Source organism: Vitis riparia, chromosome 14 (genome assembly GCF_004353265.1).
Source record: "Vitis riparia cultivar Riparia Gloire de Montpellier isolate 1030 chromosome 14, EGFV_Vit.rip_1.0, whole genome shotgun sequence".
Taxonomy (NCBI): Eukaryota; Viridiplantae; Streptophyta; class Magnoliopsida; order Vitales; family Vitaceae; genus Vitis; species Vitis riparia.
In genome coordinates, this window is record NC_048444.1 from 16,333,839 (window position 1) to 16,351,097 (window position 17,259).

At 34.1% G+C, this 17,259-nt stretch overlaps 1 protein-coding gene across 6 annotated transcripts; it reads left to right on the forward strand.

Moving 5' to 3' along the window:
• Positions 1–7,656: 7,656 nt before the first annotated feature.
• On the forward strand, positions 7,657–17,055 carry LOC117929877 (protein PHOSPHATE STARVATION RESPONSE 1-like). 6 transcript variants are annotated; one of them, XM_034850303.1, is made up of 7 exons: positions 7,657–7,899; positions 10,885–10,928; positions 14,671–15,294; positions 16,052–16,244; positions 16,343–16,419; positions 16,511–16,550; positions 16,969–17,055. In XM_034850303.1, the coding sequence occupies exons 3-7, from the start codon at positions 14,716–14,718 to the stop codon at positions 17,028–17,030; spliced, it is 951 nt and encodes a 316-aa protein (XP_034706194.1). In that variant the 5' UTR covers positions 7,657–7,899; positions 10,885–10,928; positions 14,671–14,715; the 3' UTR covers positions 17,031–17,055. The 6 variants fall into 6 exon arrangements, with proteins under 6 accessions (XP_034706194.1, XP_034706195.1, XP_034706193.1 ...); XM_034850304.1 differs by lacking the exon at positions 10,885–10,928 and having other exon boundaries at positions 14,641–15,294; XM_034850302.1 differs by lacking the exon at positions 10,885–10,928.
• Positions 17,056–17,259: the final 204 nt, after the last annotated feature.

Here is a 17,259-nt window from a genome sequence, read left to right on the forward strand (position 1 = left end):
CTTTAAATCTTTGATGAAGTTTTCAAGGATATTAGGAAAACACTATTTTTCTGTTATTCATATCCAACATGGAATCCTAATTATTAGACATAAGTTAGTGTTCCATTTGTAATAGCTCAATATGTCATCCTTTCAACAATGATTCAACAAGTTCTTAATTCACTAAACTTAGAGCATAAAATTTAAGGGTTTTGATAGAAAGAAACTTTGGGATGATAAAATATCATGTGATTTTCAGAGCAAGTTCTGTTATTAATTGGAACATATGATTCCATAGAACTGGAAGTTGTAATTGGACTTCCAAATGTATAGTGTGTAAAAGGTACGGGGAATTCACTCCACCAAGAGAGGTTATTTTATGAGAAATTTACAAATATACATTTTTTATGCCCTACAATATGAAAGATATTGCTTTTCTATTTGACAAATTTGTGGGTTTGTGTATAAATGCAAAAAAATGGAGATGAGTTGGACGTCACTTATCAACTAGAGAATTGTAAGTGCGGGGATAATAATTCACTGTTATGTTTGCACACTAATTGATGAGAATAAATTATTACTCATACAATGAGGCATCCATCCAACATACAATAATAAATCATGAACTAATTCATGATGATAACAGGACTGAAACATGAATTGGGCATAAATTTAAACAAGTATACATAATGGACACATAATAGGTCTAACAAGCATTGTAAAAACATCCATCATTATATACCAGCAGAATACACATATTTTGCAAGTCTGACATAGTTTAATTCAAAATGGATGCAATATGAATATGGAAATGCTCTAATCTTAATCCTCATCGGTCATAGGATAATCAGAGACATAATTGGGATTATGAAATAAAGCATTGTGCTCAATGGAGGATAACTCTTTGCCATTATAATCATACGCATTTTCTTCTGCAATACATAGTAAGAAGTTGTGTGCTTTATGAATTACCATTCTATTGTTCTCCTTACGTATTTACAAAAATGCTTCAATGTACTCGTGATGGCTATTCTATGGCATTTTCAAGGAATGACATCGTGGAAGTGGAGCATGTAGTGCATGCAATTCTTCGATGAGTATGTTAACCTCATTGACTCGTTCAACTAATTCATTCTACACAACTACATAATATTCCCTTCTATACAGGGTCCATAAGTCATCGTAACTATATGGATTGGGTAATCCCCAATGTTGGTTACAACATCGATGAGCTCGAATTCTTTGTTAAATTAGGTTTCTCATGGTTTCCAACCATGTATTCTTTTGGAATGGATGTGCACAACGTCATAATTTATAAAGGCATAAATGAATTTTGAAATGCCATGACAATTAAAATATTAAGGTGTTTCATATAAAGTCAACTCAATATAAATTGCATTATACTATAAAAATACATTACGAATGAACTCACACAAAAAGCTCCATTCATTACATACAATACATACAAGTTGTAATGTATTGGCATATCAATTCAGAAAATGGAAGGGGGTTAACCCATGTACTTTGTGAGTTATCAAATCACCTATTGTTTGAATCGTCAAATCTAGTGAAGTTGGCAGTGCAGTAACCTTTGGTGAAATCCAACTTCAAAGACAAACTTGTATTCCTCTTACCAATGGTCCCGTGAAGTGAAGGAGTATAGCAGCTAAGCACCACCTCTTAATAAGCCTAAATGTATTTTCACATCATGCCATGTTTTGTCACTTCAATTGAAATTGCAATGTGTTGACAACCCCAATTTTCCTGTGATTGTGTATGTATGGTTATATATAGCTTTCATCTTCCAAAGGTAAACAAGCGATAAACGAGAAGCATGTATCCATAAACATGACACTTATTTGGTAAATATTATAGTCCAAGAGATGTGTTTGAATCTACAAGGCATTATTGGGAGTTGGAAATGAATTTTACTACCTAATGAAGCCATGTGATTGTTATAACAACCACACTTTACAAACTATGACTGTAGAGTGGGATTATTATGTTAACAAATTGGAAACTCTTGTCGATGATCTTCAAGTTCTTAGTGCACCTATACCATGTTGTTGTGCAAGAACGATGGATAGAAATGAAATAATTCAATTGCGTAAGGCATTGAACTACATTCAGGAAAAAAACAACAAAATGCCTATTCAAAGAAATAGATATTTCATGTTGAAAGAGCTACTCTATACTACATCGACGTGGAAAAAGCGTGAACCCAATTAAATTAGCTTAAGTACTCACAACACTAGAGTATAAATCAGATACTGAAATGTTTGATGAGTATACCGAAGGTGATTAAGGTAAGTGAATGTGTCAAAATATTGAAATGTTGTGTCATGCGAAAACATCATCCTTGCACTTTTTTAGTAATGTTCATACCATGTTGTAATCACAATTCAAATGAGGCACATTGCATATTTGTATGACACACCACAATAAGACTAATTGTGTAGTAATGTGTTGCTTTTATTTTAATTTATGCATTCAAATAACATTAACATGAGTATGTTTAATAATGAGGTACTTATTGATGATTAAAACAATTATAATCGGGTTATTGGATTAGTAAATTTACATTGAAGAATGTTTTGTGAGGTAAATCTTATATTGAATGAGCATAATTCCAATGGTACACTGTCGAATAGGACATCATTAGAATAGTTGGGATTTCCTTTTGACAACCGTAGTCACACCACATTAAGTGATTGAACTGCTACAACGGTTGAGGGTTGCCACTATGTAGACCAACACTACAATTACAATAAAAAGAATAGCTTCTTGTAATGAAGATTGAAACAAAAAAAGTGAGTAGTCTTTTCAATAATCAGTGTGGAAAAATGAACTGCACACGATTGTATAATGCTATAATGGTTGAGGGTCACCACTTTATCTAGAGCAATACTGCAAAATTGCAATAAACAGAACAACTTCCTATAATGAAACCTCACATAAATAGTGAGTAGTCTTTTCAATAATCAATGTCCAAAAATGAACTATGCATGGATATTGTGTTAAGCTATAATGGTCCCCACTTTATGTAGACCAACACAAGAGATTTGTAATAAAACAGAATAGCTTTCTACAAAGACTACGGATATAGAATAGTGAGTAGTCTTTTCAATAGTCATCGTGTACAATGAATGCAATGCAACTAATTGAATGGAAGTGGAGACAAATAAATTAACTAGTTAAAAATTAAGAATCAAACATCAATGTTTGCAATAGGCAATAGTACCTTAATGACAATACCAGTGATAAGGTTAAACATCAAAGATTCTAGACACTACTAAGCTATAATTACTTCAACAATATTATAGTATACTTAAAGAACTAATAAAAATAAAAATAAATATTGTAATTAGGAGTTGGTTATGGAGTTAATACCTGTACAGAACTTGTTAGTCCATACTTATAGTACATTGAAATGAAGTTTAAGACACTTATATGATGGATGGAGAAAAAAATAAGTCATATAGGTTACATAATTCCACTATGAGCATTAAGAAACATTCAATACATGTTCCTAACTTAAATTGTATTTGTGAACTACAAAGTTAATAATAATCACATGGTACCTATGAATACTATCAATACCACATTACAAGACATTCATATTCATAACACATGTAAACAACCTATATTAATTTAATTATTACAATAAGGAAAACACATGCTATAAATAAGCCAACTATGAAACTATAATAGATGGATATGAAATATTTTGCATGGAATGGTCATCTACAACTACATGTTTAGACTTTGCTTTGCCAAATGTTGAAAATTCATCACTTTTCCTCCATCTTGGTTCATAGAACACCCATGCTCAGACAACTTCTTCTCTACAAGTATATGATTGGTAAACTCCTTATAGAGGAACACATTTTTTTTTTCGGCATTAAACCCAAAAGTCATACACTCCATGTTTGCGTCCAACAAACACTACATAGTATGTTTGCATGTTTGATATCTGATGACATAATTATTATTGGTTAATTTTCTGATAATCGGTCAAATAATGACTATTGCAAAAGATTGTACAAAAATGTATATAATTCACACATGTATACCACATTTTAGGATAATGATAGTGATGATGAAAAAATTCAAAATATAACATGCCAAGCTTGGAATCAAAGTGGACAAAATAATAAAAAGGTTTAACCACATAAGGAAAAGGTAGTACATAGGTTCACAAAGGTAGCACCTAAGGTTGATTAAGGTAATGCCTAAGGTTGATTAAGATAGTACCTCAAGTTAATTAAGGTAGTACTTAAGGTTCGATGAAGTAGTACCTAAGGTTCGATAAGTACTTAAGGTGAGCAAACTAACTAATATTGTAAAATATAATGCTGAAGGAAGTACCTAAGGTTCACAAAGGTAGTAAGACAATGTGTGTTATGGTAGTATCGAAGGTTCACTAAGATAGTACCTACGATTGATTAAGGTAGTACCTAAGGTTGATTAAGGTAGTACTTAAGGTTTAGTGATCACTATACCAAAGGTGAACCAATTGACCACCCTAATAAAATGTAATGTCATGCTCAAGTTTATGTGCAATTGAATATGTTATAAGTTCAATTTGGATTGAATGCCACTTGTTGATCTTATGGTTGACAAATTGACTGCCTAAGGTTGATAAATGAACTACTTGATATTCACAAATGAAGTAACTAAGGTTCACAAATGAAGTTTTAAAGGTTCACATAGGTAGTACCCAAGTTTAACTAAGATAGTACCTAAGGTTGATTAAGGTAGTACATATAGTTGATTAATGTAGTACCTACAGTTGATTAAGGTAGTACCTAAGGTTTACTAAGGTAATACCTAAGATTCAGTAAGGTAGTACTAAAGGTTTGATAAGAACCTAAGGTGAACAAATTGACTAACATTGTAAAACATAATGTCAAAGGAAGTACCTAAGGTTCACAAAGGTAGTAAGCCAAGATGTGCTAAGGTAGTACTAAGGTTTATTAAGGTAGTACTTAAGGCTCAATGATCACTATACCAAAAGTGAACCAATTGACCACCCTAATAAAACACAATGCTATGCTCAAGTCTATGTGCAATTGAATATGTTGCAAGTTTAGTCTGGATTGAATGCCACTTGTTGGTCCTATGGTTGACAAACGAATTGCCTAAGGTTGACAAATGAACTACCTAATGTTCATAAATGAAGTAACTAAGGTTCAAAAATGAAATTTCGAAGGTTCACATAGGTAGTACCCAAGTTTAATTAAGATAGTACCTAAGGTTGATTAAGGTAGTATTTAATGTTGATTAAGGTAGTACTTAGGGTTTACTAAGGTAGTACTTAAGGTTTGCTAAGATAGTACCTAAGGTTCAATAAGGTAGTACTAAGGTTTAGTAAGCACCTAAAGTGAACAAACTGACTAACATCATAAAACATAATGTCGAATGAAGTACCTAAGGTTCACAAAGGTAGTAAGCCAAGGTGTGCTAAGGTAGTACCTAATGTTCACTAAGGTTGTAATACCTAGTAATAATGAATTAAATAAGCAATAATTATTATATTAGTACTTAACCTTAAACGTGTTTAATCAGAGGCTAAGATAGTTTAACACTAAATTGAAGTAAATGTAAATAGAAAGCAGTAAATTAGCAACCATCAATCCCACATATACACCTAAGAATCTTTGGCAGCACAAGTTTAACTATAACCATAACTTTCACAAACAACTAAACAACCACATGGAGAAAAGGAATCTCAATCACAAAATTCCAAAAAGAACTTAATTGAATTCAACAAGGTACAGTCAACACCACAAATTCACAGTAACAATAAAACAATGAATGACGACTCACTTTAAAGAAACGTTCAATTTCAAAATATGCATCAAATGAAAACAAAGATGAAAAAACGAAAACTTACCTTTAAAATCTCAACTCAAAATCCAAATTTCTATAAACAAGAATAACTTTCAATGATTAGCATTTCCAAAATTCAAATAATAAATTAAAGGATTCTAAAAAATATTATTTAACAACAACAAAAGCAAAGGCATACGTATATCATGCTTTAACTGTAGAGGTAGTACCTAAGGTTCATTAAGATTGTACCTAAGCTTCATAGACATAGTACCTATGTGTTTCACAAGGTAGTACTTAAGATTCAAAGGCCGTTGGGCACTCTTATACTCTATTCTATGTTTTAACCCTATCATGCTTATTCATTATTTTCAGGGTTTTTCAAATTTGGTTCCTAAGATGAAGAAGACAAAGTTAGGGTATTTCAGTTGTCAAAAACCCCAATCAAACATTGTTAGGCTTTCGAAAACCTAAGACTTAAATGGAGATTGATGCACCTAATGTATGAGAGTGACCATACTTTCCCCTAATTTGGCATACTTGGGTTTTGAAATCCCTATTATTTTGGGATGGGAAGCCCAAAATATACTTTTTATAAAAGGACATCAGGGCCAAACTTATGATGGTTTTTTTTTTTGTTCTCTTTCTCCTATGAGCTTCTATATAGAAAATTGTAAGAATTTTTTTGATAAATAAAATTTAAATAGAATATCAATCTCTGGTTCATCACATTATCAACACATAAATATAATGACAAATTTTATAATCATGGATTAAATCATTTAATTTTTTTTCCTCCACATTTGAATTCAAAACCCTGATAATGATCAGGGATCAAATCCATTTCCAAGATTGGAATATAAATACAACACTCTATTGATAAGAAGATAACAAAAGGAAAAACATGTATGTATTTGGTTTATGAGAAATATATACAAAATGAGGTCATTCAATTTTTGTATTTTTACATTTCCATCTCCCATAAATTGAAGCAACATTGGACATTTGTTACAAAAAATAAAATGAACGATAAAAGAATTAGAATATGAAGACATAATTAATTAAACAATACATCACGTAATAGTAATATACATCAATCATAGCTCCCAAAAATTTGGAGAAGTCAAATCGTGGTAAGGAAACCAAATTTTCTACTTCATTTACAAATATAAACATATATTTAACAAAAAGAAATTTATCTTCCACTTTATTGATGCGAAAATGAAGCAAAATATAAGATAACCCAACTCACACAATCCCTAAAAGTGGGTTTTCATCAAATAGAGATCTTCGAGGCCAAAAGATTGTTCACAGTTCAATTTCAACATTTTCTCAGTAGCCAAATAAAGCCTTAAATGAAAAACTCACTTATGATTCATTAATTCGAAATAGAAGGAGGCCCTCTTTTTGAAAATTTTAAAAAAAATTATACTTTAACGGTGAAAAAAGAAGATATGGGTTTTAGGATTAGGGTTTTCTATTGTAAAATGAAGGAAATTTTAGGAAATTTCAGATTTTGGGATCAGGGTTATTAGTTGTAAAATGAGAGGAAGTCTTGAGTTTGGGTGGAGAGGAAGTAAGAGAGAGAGAGAGAGAGAGAGAGAGAGAGAGAGAGAGCAATGTTTGGGAAATTTCAAACCTCAATGTTAGTAGGATGCTGACATGGAGAATAGATAAGGGCAAATTGGGCATAAAAAGGCCGATCAGCAAGAGGGCAAAAAAAACCCAATATTTTTCACTAGGGGAATCTTAAAATTCCAAATCTTGGGTCCCGAATATGCTATTATTACCGAATGGCCTGCCCAAAACACATTTTTCCAAATACGTTTTCCACAAAATACAGGAAAGAGGTGTCTAATCGTATGTATGGTTCTCATTTAATTTAACGTCAGGAGTTCCAAAGTGGCAAAGGAACACCAACACAATTTGGTGTCGTGTCGCCTCTTCTCTTCCCAGCATTTCATTCTTGTGCTTTTCCTATTTCTTTCCCGCCAGCGTTTCGGCCGTCTCGTTAGTCCCAGGAATTACCGGCTTCTTATCCCATTTCGACCATCTCAGGTTTCAACTCTGGCTTGTCTTCAGTTCTACGTAAGATTTTCACATTCCCCCCTAGTTAGTTTTCGAGGTTTGCATGTGTTTATCATCGACGATTGTTACCTTTGATACCCAATTTCTTCTTTTGTTATTTTAGTGGGGGTTTTTTTTCCATCTTTTTTGGTCTATTCTCAACTGGGTTCTCTCTATTTTTGATAGATAGAGCTTGTTAAGTTGGGTTCTGTATGTGTTGGATGGGTTTGCTTTTGTTTAATTGGGGAAAAATTCTGTTCTTTTTATGTTCTTTATTTGGAGTGCTTTTGTGGTGGTTCGAAATTATAATTTTTTGGATTATTTTGTTTCTTGAGAGGGTGATTATAAAGACCATAATTAGGGACTAATTTTAGATAGGCTTTATCATCAGTTCCACTTCTAGTTTAATATGATTTCAGCTTCACCGTTGTTGTAAATTGTTGATTATTTTGAGTTTTATTGGCCTAATCAAGTCTTTGCAGATTGGACTATTGTATTTTATTTGTCTGATCATTGGGATCATAACTAATTACATGGATTTGTGTTGAATCGTGATGCAACATTCCAGTTTCATGATGTTATGACCTATGTCTGTGCTCACAGTGAGTAAATTTAGTTCTCCTTTGTACTAGTTCTTTTAATAGCTGAGAAGGCAATTTTTTTGGATATATTTTCTCTTTCATCTCAGCAGTTCAGGTTGGATTAACACTTCTGATTTCACTGGCTTTCTTTTTGGAGCATCCCCAGCTGCTGTGGCTGGCTTCAAATTCACTTATTAAGACTTAGGTGGTGTTTGTTTTTTGACTGAATAGAAAAAACCAAAATATTTGGCTTTTTTTATTCGGCTAAAAATAACCTATTGATATCAATCAACATAACTAGTTTTGTTATGTTAGTTGATATCAACAGGTTACTTTTAGCTGAATAGAAGAAATCAAAAATATTTGACTTCTTCTATTCAGCCAAAAAACAAACACCACCTTAGTCTTTCCTACTATTTTTGTTTATTAATCCCAACTTTGTCAAATACTTCATCCTAGAATTTAGGACCGCTTTTTCCATCTTGCTGTGGCACATTTATCCCCAATAGGATGATATTGCATCTCTTCTCATTTACTTTCTTCCTTCGAAATGGGTATAGACTTGACTAAGTGAAGGCAAAAGGATCTCTTTTTAAAGTTGAAACATGTTACAGTTTTTCCTCTTCAGACCTGCAAGAAAATAAAATTGCTCATCTTCTTAAATTTATGAGCATCCCATGGAAAATTTTTGTGAAAATTGTGATGGTGTATAGCTCTTCACAATTTTGTAAGGCAGTGAAGTACCCAGACTCCTATCTGTCTGCATCATTTTGTGGATCTTCCACTTAACTCAGATATCTGTGTGACATTTCCTACCTTCAAGGCTGCAGCATCTCAATTCTGCTTTGCGGTTAAATGTCTAGCTGGACAGAATGAAGAAAACAGGACATGGGGAATTTTCATTTGGCTTATTTAGGATGTGTACTACCGGGTTTCTTTAACTAGGAGCTACTGTTTAATTTAACTACTGTATCTGGAGTGTGGAGCTGTGGCCTTAGGTACTAACCTGACTCAGAACATGAATTATGAAACTGTCAACAACTTCATTAACCTCAAATATGATTCTTAGATTGGTCAGACGCAATTAGAAATGAAGCAAGAAGTCAGAATCAAGTACTGATCAACACACAAGGCACTAAACTCAAACTGCAGATCCTTTTCACCTAAAATCACTTAGCTGACCCAAACAAATATGAGAAGAAGCAGAGAAGTAAAAGACCAAGGCTGGTTGGATCAAACTCAGTCAACCATCATGATTTTCTACCCTCTGCAAGGCTTAAAAAGCACAATTCTGGAGCAATCTGTCCAACTAGAGACAGAAAAAAGTAAAAAAAAAAAGTTTGAATTATTGATATAGGTGAACAACAGCCCAAAAAGTGTTGAGAGAACAGATCTAGTCAAGCAGTTTGAGTTTTTAATACCATTGGCAAATAGGGCAAAAAGAATATTTGAAGAAGGCTTCAATTTGCAATGATATGTCAACAGAAGGATCAACGACAGATGTACCTACCTTCTCGTGGCTGTGTCAGATACCTATGTCAGCTCTTATACAGTTTGTCCCTTTTTCTTGTTCTGATATTCTATAATGAATGATTTGGTTCCAAGTTGATTTACTATGTTGTGAAAGAATAAATAGAGAAAAAGGAGGTAGAAAAAAAGAAAAGTATATGAACACTAGAGACTGGAGATTTGAGTTTTTACTCTATAACTCACTAAATTTATATGAGTCCCTTATCTTGGTGAAAGTACAGAAGTAACCCACTGTCGTGCTTTTATTTGTGCGAGAGTTGTGGCAACTAATCATAATTCTTTGCACATTTTGCACCCTTTGATGGTGAGACTCGGTTGAATTCTCTTCCAAATGAGACTCTGTGAAAGTCTCATTAACATGGTTATCTTCTTGCATCCTCTTTATTCTTCTTCTTGTGATGCTAGTTACAATTCTAGGCAGCTTCCCTTTTGATGACATCCCACAAGGCAGCTTAACTTGCTGCCAATCTAAATGTAGTTTCATCCATAAACCCTAATGTGACCTTTCCCCTCCATTAAGCCTGAAAATCTTGAGACTCCTGTCCACCATTATTTCATTTTTAGAACTGCAGTATTTGTTGCATTTTTTCTCTCTCTCTGGGGCATACCTGGTACAGTACCACCTGTATATTGATCAGAATGAGTACAAACTGAGCCAAATTGGTTTCAATTTTTTTGGTACTGTAAGTTCTTCAGCAACTTCTGAAACTATCCATAGTCCCTTTTCAAGTTATTAGTGGCAATTTTATCCCTATGTTTATCAGTTTGTGAAAGCTATGAAAGGAAAGGATGACCATGTACTAAAAAAACATTTTGAGAATATTACATTCTTAATTCCTCTGTATAAAAATCTCAATGCTTTATGTGGTCATATGTGGGAAAATTGTGTCTGCAGATTGATGACCTATATATCTTGGAGAATCTGCGATGTTTCAATATGTAAGTGACAGACTTCTCTTAAAATTATGGACACGTTCAGATTAGGCCTGATGCATTTAAGAGCTGGGAAGTGTCAGTGGCTTTGTCAGACATGGAATCTGTTACAATGTCCATGCTACAAAGGAATGTACTTGTTAACAGGGTGCCTCACAGTTTCTTGGTTTTTACCTGCAGTTGTTAGGGCCATAGTGTAACACATCTATTATGAAAAAAAAAAAAAAATTCAAATTGGTTTTTCTGTGGGTTTTATGTGAATTAACATGGATTAGGTCAGATGGGACTGAATTGTTCTGCTTTCCAGAATTAGGATTTGTATTCCTTTTGTGCTGTTAGGTTTTCATTATCTTCTTCACTTATCCTTAGGAGTAACTTTCAAGTTTTTATCCCCTACTGAGTTGGACATCTGAAGACTGATACTTTTCATTTAAAGCTGTTGTGGTTCCTGATTATTATTTTCATCCTGAATATCTTGTTTAATTTATGTGGTTCTACTTGCTCTTGCATGATAAAATCACATAAAATCATGAACATTAATGGATATTCTTTTCTCTTGCTTAGTTCTTGAGCCTTTTTTGGCAGTTTATTCTATTCCTCTAGCTGTTGTTTTGATGTTCCCTGGTTTGGTTAAAGAAATAAAAATAATTATTTGCAATGAAAGTTTACCAACAAGAATTAAACCAAAGTTATTGTTGACACTTTCAATTGTTGAACCAAAAATAAAAAGAACTAACAACTAATAACTGTTAGGTCCTCTTCACAAGGAACTTTAGATTGGTAGTTCTAGAGGTAACGGATTTTGGAGTATGAGTACTGGTTGGGAGCTCAAGGAATGATTTTGTAAATGGGAGAGATAGAATTTAAAGATTGACAATTAAAGGAAAGCAGACTCTAAGAGTGGAGATTTGCTAGATTTCTATTTCCTAACTCAGCTCATATGCAAGGCATTGAACCTGCTTGCTGCTTTAGGATTAGACTAGGGGTAATTCAACATGAACTGGAGCCACCTCAACAAGGGCTTAACTAAGTTTGATTGCTCTCTTTTAGATCCTAGCAATCAAATGGCTTTCATGGTTTCCTTTTCATTTAAGCAGGTGTACGCTTAACTCATAGAATCATTTAATGGTAAGTGCAAACATACTGGCCTGGTTGCTTGACTTGTGCCCCTCACAACCAGTGCAACATATCTTTCTACCATGGTTACTTTTTTTGGTCATTGCAACCATTGATTGAAAGAAGATTCTATCGAGTCAAGCGCAGGTAAATCACTGGTGAGTAGAGCTAGGAGATGGAAAACCCTTAGCTCCTCTCATCCCTTAGAGTGGTAAAAACTACCTAGACATGTTGAAAGTAAAAAGAACTGGAAATGTAAATTTGCAAGCTGAAATTGAAAAGAAAACTGGAAATAAACTGAAAATTCATGAAACTTAAAAACTAGGAAAAATTACAAAATAAAAACAAATGCAAGATTATAGCTAAAACAAAGTTACTCCTACTCCTACTCCTAAGAATGACTATCTAACTTATTTTCTCCCTATCATCCCCTTCTACTTGTATATTCATATTCCTCATTTATAAAACAAAATTCCCCCCTCTCCAACTACTTTGAAGCTGCCTCGTCTGGCACTGCCTCTTATCCATGCTAAGGATTTGACCATGTCAGTGCAATCATCATTCTTGATGTGTTAGCTTGGAGTTGGTAGCTTCATCTCTCTTTTTCAGTTTGAACAACATGGTGATATTGATGGATCAGTTGAAGTCCTAGAGGTGCCAATAATTGCACTGCCTTGATAGGTGTGTAATGATCGGAAGGATTGGTAAGAGTGTAATGTGGAGAGATAAAAGGGACTGCACTAGTGTGGGTGTTGTCTGGGGTGCGCTTCATTGTTGGTGGGGAGATTGCACTCTTATAATTTTGAGGAGGTGTGCTTCTTGATTGGTGGGAGATTATGCACTAATGATCTTAAGAAGGTGCACTTCTTTATTGGTGGGGGGACTGTGCACTTATGATCTTGAGAAGGTGCACTTTGTGGGGGCTGTGCAGGATTGGCCTGTGAGGTGCACTCCCTCACTTAGTGCACTTAGGAGGTGCGCAATGTTGAAGTGCTTGAGGAGGAGGCGCTAGTCCTGTTAGCACGCTTAGTAAGAGTGCAATTTGAGTGGTGCTCCTTTAGCGCACTCAATGAATTGTGTAATGTAAATTATGCTCCTAGGTGCGTAATCTAAACTGCCACTCAAAAGTGCGTGATTCATAAGTATGCTTCTCTAAGTGCAATTTAGATTGGTGCCTCCAAAGGGCACAATTTACATTGAGCTTTTTACAGTGCGCTATTGGGGCCATGCTTACATTGAAGTGTGCTATTGGTAAATGATTCCCTTACTTAGGTGCTTTGTACCCTGTGAATTGCTGGAGATAAAAAAATGCCTTAATCCTACAAAAATCTCACTAAATGCATCAAAAGAATTTTGGTAAGGTACCAGTGTCAAGTTGAAGAATTGGGATTATTATGAGTGCCATATGCATTTAAGAGCTAGGAAGTGTCAGTGCCTTTGTCAGGCATGGAATCTGTTAAAATGTCCATGCTAGAAAGGAATGTCCTAGTTAACAGGGTGCCTAGCTGTTTCTTTGTTTTCACCTGCAGTTATTGGGACCATAGTGCAACAAATCTGTTAAAGAAAAATTAAAATTGGTGGTTCTATGATTTTTATGCGAATTAAAATGGATTAGATCATAAGGGACTGAATTATTATGTTTTTCAGATCTAGGATTTGTATTCCTTTTGTGCTGTTAGCATTTCATTATCTTTTTCACTTATCTCCTTAGGACTAACTTTCAACTTTTTCCCCCCTGCTGGGTTGGACACCTGAAGAATGATAATTTTCATTTAAAACTATTGTGGTTCCTGATTATTATTTTCGTCCTGAATATCTTGTTAAATGTACTTGGTTCTACTTGCTCTCGAATGGTAAAATCACATAAATCATGAACATTAATGGACATTCTTTTCTCAAGCTTAGTTCCTGAACTTTTTTTGGCAGTTTATTCTATATTCCTATATCTGTTGTTTTGATGTTCCCTGAAAATGTGTATTTGCAAAGTATTTGTGCTAAAATAAGTTATTCTTAATTTTGGAGTTGCTTAATTTATTCTCATGTCTTTTAATTATTTTCTGTGTCAAAGTGAGTTTTTTTTATCTCTTGTACTTTCGAGTCATCCATTTGAGGGCAAAATTTCATCCCCAATTTTAGTCCTGGTAAATTGGAATTTGGATATTCCTTTAAAACTTGGGAATCTATTATAGAAGGTTGAACTTGGCTGCAAATTTGAAGTATAAGGATTTGGGCAGTTGCTTGAAATAGGAATGAAATGTCCAATTTCTGAAATTTCCATTGGAAGTCTTCAAAAAAAGGGAAAAAAGAAAAAAGAAAAAAGGAAAAGATTAATTGAAAGCTAGCCTTGAGATTAAGCTTGGGATTCTCCTTACAGAATTTGTTACCACAAATTTGATTCATCCAACTTCTTTCCTGAAAATATTTTCTGCCATACTATATGCATTTTTAATGTTCTCTAGTTTGTTATTTTCTTTTCAGATATGTTACAACTTATGACCTTTTATTGATATTTGGGCTTGAAAATCATTGGTGATTGGGTCTAGAAAATGATAGAAATGTATGTTATTTAATCAAGTGTCAAGAAATGCTGCGCTCATTGCAGGTAGATGACTATCTGGCTTGATTTTTTCAGAGATAAGGGGAACGACGACTGAGTTACTTGTGAGGTTTTGGAACCATGTCTTCATCTCTACCAGTTCTTCCTACACCTCTAGAAGAGAAGTATCCCAAATTGCCAAATTCTTTTCAGGTTTCTGCAGAAATGAAAATGATGACAAATCCGATTTCTCCACAAGCACATCCATTGGCGTCCAACAATGGAACTGTTGGCTACATGCTTTCATCAGATTTTGTTTTCCCTAAAGATATCAATTTATCATCATTTTCTTCTAATAGTAGCAGTTCCCAAAATTCTTTGTTCATTCCTCAGTCATCAACAAATGGAGTATCTTTACCACCAATCAGTTCTTCTGGCATAGAAATACAATCTACACCATCAGTTACTTTCTCCCGAGAGAGGAAAGAAAATTCCTGGTGTACAGATTCACTTAAGGATTTTCTTGATTTTCCTGAAAATGTTCCTATCCAGAATAATAATCAGGTAGAAGGCAGTGGTGGTGGCATGTCATATGAGGACTGTGCTAAGACAACTGATTGGCCGGATTGGGCAGATCAGTTTCTTAACGATGATGATTCTTTGGAGCCTAATTGGAATAGGCTTCTCATTGATGTTGATGTACCAGATCCTGAGCCAAAGGTTTGTTTCCCAACTCAATGTAATTAGAAATATATACTCTAAAATGTGTTAAAAAGGATTATGGGGTTCAATCTTTTAAGTGACAGATGCATATGTCCACATCCCATGGCTGGATATATATCTGAAGCTTATGATGTACCTTGTAAAATTGCAGTTTCAAGAAAAGATTAGAGAGTTAAAACTCATTTTGTTGCATTTTTTCTTTTAATTTTTACTTCAAACTTGAATATTTGTTTATGTTTAGTGCATTTAGGTTCCAAAATCTATTCTTGATGCTCTGTTTCGTTCACCTGGATAGTTGTGTTAATGGATGCTGAAAGGGTTGGAAGTAACTAGCATGAACATAATTTTCATGTTTCCCTGCAACCATTTGTTAAACTGGAAATATAAAATATTATTTGTTCATTTATTGCATTTTTGTTTTTGTTTACTGCATGATGGCTTTGTTTAGCACAGGAAACCCCAACCCCACCCATATGTGGTGTGTACAGTGGTTGAACACAAACATACACAGGCAGATGTTACTATTATAAGTTAGGCACATTTTCTCATCCTTATTCAATTCCCTATCAAGAATGATGAAATAAGGGTGTGTGAGGCATACAGCAGTTAGCCTATTAAAAATACCAAACGAAATAATTTAGTTTTTCTTTTTCCCCCAATGATATTCATGAAAGAGAGATTATTTCTTTCATTCACTTCATTCTTTGTTCTCCTGTTTGTTTTATTTTATTTAGAATTACAAATGGTGTACCAGGTACTGAAACCGTCTTCCTCTGTCTTGATACACCAGTCTGAAATCTGTCAGCACCATCCAGCACAATCTGGAGAAATTTCTGCCGTTCCCAACTCTTTGTCCCCTGCACCCTCATCCAAGCCTCGCATGCGCTGGACACCAGAAATGCATGAGGCCTTTGTGGAGGCTGCCAAACAGCTTGGTGGCAGTGAACGTATGTAGCACTATCAGAGATATTCTCTTCTTGACGTGATTAGGCTGTAAGGAAGCATGGGCCGTCTTTTTGTGTTCACTTTTGGTTTTAACTTACAGGGGCGACTCCAAAGGGAATCTTGAAGCTTATGAATGTTGAAGGTCTGACCATCTATCATGTAAAAAGCCATCTGCAGGTTTGACTTGATGTTTTACATTGATTTTAGTTCCTTTTCTAAGTTGTCTTTATTTTCTGTTTAACTGGAGATCCTTTTTATTATATCTCAGAAATACAGAACAGCCAGATACAAACCAAAGCTGTCAGAAGGTACCATTGGTTACCTCCTCTCATCTTCCATTTTTATTGTTGCATGTGGAAGGCATCATCAACCCAATCTTCCTATCCCTCTAGAATTTTAAACCTTTAAACTGCATTATTAGATACCCAAAATTTATTTAATTGTTTGGGCTAGTAGTATTCACAGCCTTCCATATATCCATCTTTCCTTTTTCATGCTCCCTGATTCTTTTCCTGATTCTAGTAATTCTGTTGTTTGTATGTAAGTTTGGAAATTGTTTTATATGGAGGAATCCAATGAACCTTATTTTAGTCCTTATATAATTACCAAAACAGTCAAAAAGTTGTGCTTTATGTTACTCTTATTCTTTTGTTTCACGAGTCATGTTATAAGTTAGAAAATGACATTGAATGTTTAGTTGAAATTGTGTTCTTCTCTGCTTAACAGGAACTTCAGACAAAAATTTAACTCCAAGTGGAGAAATTACGTCGCTAGACTTAAAAATGTAAGTTTCTTATTCTTTACTTGGAAGAGCTTCTAAAGTAGGTTGGTCCTATCATTTATTTACATTGGTCCCCTTTCTTGGTAGAATTTTTTTATGTTGCAGACTTGTTTTGATTATTGAATGGAGGAATTTCTAGTGCTACATTATGTGGTTTTCCATTAGCCATAAAGTAATTTCTTAATAGAACTGTCAAATATGTGAATTTTTCCCAACTGATTGATTGCCAAATGAAG

Excerpts from the sequence above, each read along its gene's own strand:
- LOC117929877 (XM_034850303.1), top strand. The coding sequence starts at position 14,716 with ATGTCTTCATCTCTACCAGTTCTTCCTACACCTCTAGAAGAGAAGTAT. Across the intron at positions 15,295-16,051 it reads TACCAGATCCTGAGCCAAAG|GTACTGAAACCGTCTTCCTC; the intron begins GTTTGTTTCCCA and ends ATGGTGTACCAG. Across the intron at positions 16,420-16,510 it reads ATGTAAAAAGCCATCTGCAG|AAATACAGAACAGCCAGATA; the intron begins GTTTGACTTGAT and ends ATTATATCTCAG.